The 6,199-nt window shown below is 41.9% G+C and overlaps 1 protein-coding gene across 1 annotated transcript; it reads left to right on the top strand.

Annotated features, from left to right (window-relative positions):
* Positions 1–3,793: 3,793 nt before the first annotated feature.
* LOC104618503 (olfactory receptor 6B1-like) lies at positions 3,794–4,658 on the top strand (the record flags this gene model as incomplete). The annotated part of the gene is given in 4 exon segments (XM_010284123.1): positions 3,794–3,948; positions 4,119–4,287; positions 4,289–4,530; positions 4,532–4,658. Coding segments are annotated over 4 exon segments (693 nt in total), but the record flags the coding sequence as incomplete, so codon positions are not given.
* Between the last annotated feature and the right edge of the window lie 1,541 nt (positions 4,659–6,199).

Below are 6,199 nucleotides of genomic sequence, written 5' to 3'. Positions count from 1 at the left end.
AAAGGACCCTCAAAACTCAGCAGCTCGGCTGCACAGCCAGGTCACAGCCTTGGCCTCCAGCAACTCACAGAGGTCTTGATAACACTTGTCACGTCTGTGCAGCCAGGTCACAGCCAGCACTTATGGCCCAGATGCTTGGCTCCATGATCTGTAGGAGAACAATGACTCAGAGCAGCACATGGTGCTCAGCATCCTCCTTGCCCCCTCTGCTTCCCACCCCTTCCTTCCTTTGTGGCTTCTGGTTTCTGATCCCTTCATTCCTCTCTGGCTGCCCTTGGGATGCTAGTATTGCTGCCAGGCAGGGGGTTCCCACTGCCCCAGGAAGAAATACCACCATAAGAGGTTCTCCCCTTACCTCCGCAGGCACCTTTCCCTTGATTTCAGCCTCATCAAGTTCCAGCACAGAGGCCGGTTCTGAGCTGAGGGCCCAGGAGCCATCTGCATTCTGCAGTGCCACCAGCTCCTGGCACTCAATGATGGTTTTGGTGAGCCAAGGCCCAAAACTTGGAGAGCACAAAACAAATTCCATGGTATCCACATACTTGAGAGAAGAAATACATGGTGGTGATGGTGGTTTACATGCTGTGGGAGAAGATGTGAACAGGAGGGTTGGGAGAAGCACAGGAAGCTGCCCCCTCTCTACTCCCCTGTGCGATGCCCCAGAATGTTATCTCTGCTCTTCTTTGGGCATCTACCTGCAGTCTAAGCCCCTTTCTGCATGTCCCCAAAGCAGTTCCATCCACAGCCCTTTCTGGACACCCCTAACTCATCTCCAACCCTGACCATTGCCTCTTCTCCTGGCATTCCTGTCCAGCCATGTCCCAAGACCTTTCTTGATACTCCCCCAAGACATCTTATACAAATGTGTATTTATTACTTATACAAATGCCCCTGTCCTCTCCCTGAGGAGAGTGTCCCTGAGCTGGTCTTATGTTCACTGAAGGACTTTCAGGTTTAAGGGTAACTAAGGGTTAAAGGCAAAATTGGTTTCCATGCCATGGGCAAGACATGGCAGCGTAACCCTCTTACAAGACATTAGATTATCCCTCCATGTCATATGAGCATCTCTGGATGATGTCAGCCCCCTCAAGTCTGGGCCTTTTTCAAAATGCAAAGAAATAATACCTGGTCTTAGTGTGGCATAAAGGTAGCCTGCTCAGATGCTCACATGTTTTCTGTGTAGACAGGACAGCACTGTCTGTTGTGTCCAGAATAGGAAGCAGCCAGGTGGACAACCCAGGTGACAGTGGTACAAGCAGTTGCCACAGGGCTGGAGGACAGTTGTGTGCTGCTGCTGAGGGGATTATTGTTGCCACCCCTCTGCCTCTCACACACATAACACACTCTGAAGTTCTGCAGCGTTCGCCCTATGCTTTCATTTCTGAATTCACCTCTGGTAGATAGCACTGCTCAGAAAGGAGGGGAACTGAGCTGTGGAGAGATTGTGGCCCTGGGTACAAATCCATGGAAGCATTTGTGGTCCTACATTTCCACTGGTTTCTTAAACCTGCATGGGTCCAGCAGATTTGAATCTGCGGGGCCCTGTCAGAGAGAAGCAAAGACCAGCTGCTCCACAAGGGAAGGTAAGTTGGAAGCCAAATGCAACAGTGAGGTGGATGGGAGCAGTAACCTCACCAACAAGGAGCCAGGATTCTGAGGGGTAAGTCAGGGTCAGGACTGGGTCCAGAGATAGTGGTCGGATCAGGCAGTCAGTGATCACCCAGCAAGTTGGGTAACAGGGGGGACAGGCCCTTGCTTCTTGCTTTCTTCACAACAGCTCTTATCAGCAAAGGAGCTGACCTTGGACTCAGCCATCTAAACTGCTTAACTTAGCCAGCTGACCTGGAGCAGGCTCATTTTCTTTAAGAAGTCACACTTTCCACATACGTTCTTTCTAAAAGGTTCTTGTTACAATTTTATTCTGTCCATAACTATTCTTATTTTTCTGCTTTCAATAACAATGCACAAAAATGTTCATGAAGTAGGGGCACACATGGAGTTTCAGTAATTAAAAATTTAAACATGAATGAAGTGAGTTTGAAGGCTCTGGCCTGTTCCGGTCTGTTTTGAGAGGTAAAATGCAGTTGGCAATATGTAAAATACATGTATATATACAGCCAAAACATAGATACCTGTGGTGGGTTAACCTTGGCTGGTCGCCAGGTACCCACTAAGCTGCTCATTCCCCCTCCTCAGTGGAACAAGGGGAGAAAATGAGATTAAAAACTCATGGGTTGAGAGGAAGGCCATTTAATAAATAAAAAGGAAAGGGTGTGTGCAGAAGTAATGGAAAAAAAAAAATTTACACTCTACTTCCCAATCAGCAGCCTTCCTGGGAAGCATGACCTCAGTACATGTAGTGGTTGCTTTGGAAGACAAACATCTTAATAACAAATGCACCCCCTTCCTCTTCCTTTTTCTTAGCTTTTATGGCTGAGCACCAACATCATATGGCACAAAATATCTCTTTGGTATGATTGGGTCAGCTGTCCTGGCTATGTCCACTCCCAAGATCTTGCCCACCCCCAGCCTACTGGCTTTTGGGCAGGGTCATATTTTTGGATAAGAGGGCAGAAATTCTGCTGATAGCCTCAGCCGTCTGCCTGTAAGAATTATAAATGCAAATGGTCTTGCAGCAACATAGGTGGAAAAATTTTCCTTGATCTTTTCTATTGAAATATCGTTTGTGAAACAGGAACAACTTTTATTCTGTTTTGAAGTGCTACTCTTTTGGCTATTCTATCTGAATGAAATAAATATATTTCAATATGATTGTCCAGAACTAAGAGAGTAGTCTGTGGTCAAGAGAGAGAGAAAGAGAGAGAGAGAGAAAAATTATCCTGCAGTATTGTTCATCTCAATTATTTTGAACACTGGCTGTGGGATTAATATGTCCAGATATGTGTCTGTACATTGAGGTTAATTGTGTGTGCAACAATATTTAATTTAACAACACCAGGTCCCTGGCAGATCACTTTCTTGTTACTCAGACTTGTGTTCTTTTAGCTTCTGGAGGAACTCTTTGACAGAAAGAACCCACAAAAAACTCAAAACCTAAATAAACAAAAAAAAGAGCAAAAAACCCCCCAACCCCTAAAAACAAAAAGAAAGGAAAAAAAAGGAGAGAGAAGATAAGAGAGGGAGAGAAAGAAGACAAATTGATCGTTTTAATAACTATCAATGCATTAAACTAAAAAATAGATTTCTTCTCATGATTTCCTTCAGTATCTGTTATATTTCCTCGGTATGGTGTTTGTCATCTTGGGTCATGAAATGGTCATGGACCAAAGAATTCCTCTCTTTTCCTTTTTTCTTTTGACTGAAGTTTTCTAAATAATCACTTGTTTCTGTTACCTGGAAGATCACTTTCTAACCCTGCAGGTTTCAAAAAATATTGTCAAATGAGATAAGCCGTACTATTCAACATTTTCCTCAACTTCTTTTCTGGATATTTCAGTTTTTTGTCAAGTTCAGTATCTACACTCATCTATCTGTCCAGTTCTTAAAAAGCGAATATTACAGTTTTCCACTCTTTTTATTGGCCTGGTATAGTCTAGGTCATCAAAACATCCTGCCGCATTTGTGTGTGATGCTTTCCAAACCCAAAAAACAATGTTGTTAAAAGATTTGCATAAGACAAAATTAAAAATATACAATAACTTCTCTCAAAAATTATTATCTGGAGAATGTTTGAGAACTGCTTAAAACTGTGTAACACTTGGCAAATGGGGAATGTAGAAATAAAACAGTTATCACAACATTTCTGCTCCTGGAATTTGGGAATATCCCAGAAATGCAATCTTTTCTCTTCCTTATTTTCTCGGTGATCTATGTTGTGACTGTGATTGGCAATATACTCATTTTTGTTTTGGTGGCGGCTGATCGGCACCTCCACAAACCCATGTACTTCTTCCTGTGCAACTTGGCCTGCTTGGAAACCTGCTGCAGGTTTACCATCCTGCCCTGTTCAGCTTTCTGACTGGGGACAAGAGCATTTCTATTGGCAGCTGCATCACACAATTTTATTTCTTTGGTTCCCTAGCAGTCACTGAAAGCTTTCTCTTATCGGTGATGTCCTATGGTCTGTATTTAGCAGTATGCAAACTCTTTCACTACAGAGCTGTCACGAAGAGCAGATACTGTCTGAGGCTTGTAGCTTGGTCTTGGATGGATGGTTTCCTTGTTATGGCCATAAGCTGCTTCTTGATTTCACAACATTCCTTCTGTGGTCCCAATTTTATTGATCTTTTCTTTTGTGATTTCACTCCAGTGATAAAACTCTCCTGCTGTTGACAGCAGCCTGATTGAAATGTTGGTGTTTATTGTCTTATCACTATGTGCACTATCCTCTTTCCTACTAAACCTGGTGTCCTACATGTGTATCATCACCAGTGTCCTGAGAATGTCTTCCACCACCAGGATGCAAAAGGCTTTTTCTACCTGCTTTTCCCACCTCATTGCTATTACAGTTTTTTATGGAAGCTTAATAATTGTTTATGACCTACTAAAAACAGACTCTAAGAGTGCTGAATAAAGTCGTCTCAGTTTTCTATACAATTGTGACTCCACTACTCAACCCCCTCATCTACACTCTGAAAAACAGAGGTGTGAAGGATGCTCTGAGCAAGGTGGTCAAGAAATGTGAATATTTCTTAAAGGTTAGAAAGTTTGAACCATTTTCTTCTCCTAGAAGACAATGAAAGAAAATAATTTATGGTATTTGAGGGAAGATTACCCTCATGTAATTTTTAGCCCTTGGAGCTTCTGCTACTTACCCTAGACTTTTCACTATTAAATTAACTAATCTGACCTACCTTAACTACCCAAGTGAGGATGAGACATTTCTCTCTGGAAAAGGGTCATCTCCCTTTACCAATTGTACCAGTTGCCTGGGTGACTAGTTCAGGTTTCAATGTCTAACTAGTGATTCCCCAAATCAGCTAATTGCAATCCCACTCCTCTGAAGAGTATCCCATTTCACTTTGAGTTGATGAGGGCAGTTGATTCTTAGATAATTTAGATTTAAAGAGTAATTTTTTTAGGCAGCTAAAGGTAGGTCAGAGGAATGGATCTAATTCAGAGGAAGCAATTTAGTCTCTGTTTTAGTGTAATTATATCAACATGACTATAATCGTCTCAGTGAAAGTGAATGCTACACAGTTGATTGTACAGCTGTAAATTTGCATATTTTAAAAAATCAAATGACACACCATTTAACATATGACATCATATTATATGTTTTTAGAAATTACATATTCATATTTATTTGTAATTTTTGTCTCACCTGTTTTCAGCCATTTACGTGAACTTATTTCATAAATTTTCTCTTCTAGACTCAGCACTGATGGCAAATGTAAACATGAGTTCTACAGAGATGCCTTACCCAACATCCTGTTATAAGGTAATTTTGTAAGGAAGCAAATAGAAGACTTATTACTGCCATCGAGGACACACAAACGATTAAAAATACCTTGAAAGGTGAAATGTAAGTCTTTGCTGGGATTCATCTCATCTAGGTATAGACACTGCAGACATTTGTCAACCTCTGAGACAATTGTTTATGTTGACTTGATAATTGGCTAGATTAGGCTGTTGCATGATTTGGGGCATTGTGCAACATAGCAGCCATCTGAATTAACACGAACAACTCAGGAGAAAACCCCTACTTTGTCGATATCAATATTTGAGCAGGTCAGCCATAAGTATGGAGTCAGTTCTTCATTAATACCTTGGGATGCAGAGATGGCTGAAGAAAGAGACCTGTGTTAAACGTTTTTCCTCAGAAAGACACCCATACCTTTTCATGTCAGTAAAGTACAAATGCTTTTCAGCACTTTTAGACTGAGATTTTAAGTTTCCTCTAACATTTTTTGTCTATGGCTTAGATGCCTAAGCTACAGCTTGTCACCCTAGAAGACTTTAAGAATCAATGGGGAGAAATTCACACAAACTGGTGGTTTCTTTGACCTTTCTTGGAAGTTCATTGCAGGATGGGCTGAATTACCCTTTGTCATGCATTGATGTGGCAGGTAGCTAAAACAACCACACAGGCATTCGCTCCCCCACTATCTCAGTGGGATGGGGGAGAGGATTGGGAAAAAGGTAGAATTCATGGGTTGAGATAAATATCAAAATATCCAAATCAAGCTCATTGGGAGTGCCAAAAACGGTGACAGTAAATCAGAAAATGGCAGTGCAG

The sequence above is a fragment of the Phaethon lepturus genome, unplaced genomic scaffold (assembly GCF_000687285.1).
Source record: "Phaethon lepturus isolate BGI_N335 unplaced genomic scaffold, ASM68728v1 scaffold21073, whole genome shotgun sequence".
In the NCBI taxonomy this organism is placed as follows: domain Eukaryota; kingdom Metazoa; phylum Chordata; class Aves; order Phaethontiformes; family Phaethontidae; genus Phaethon; species Phaethon lepturus.
Note: the sequence above shows the minus strand (reverse complement) of the source record. Positions and strands in the feature narration are given on the sequence as shown.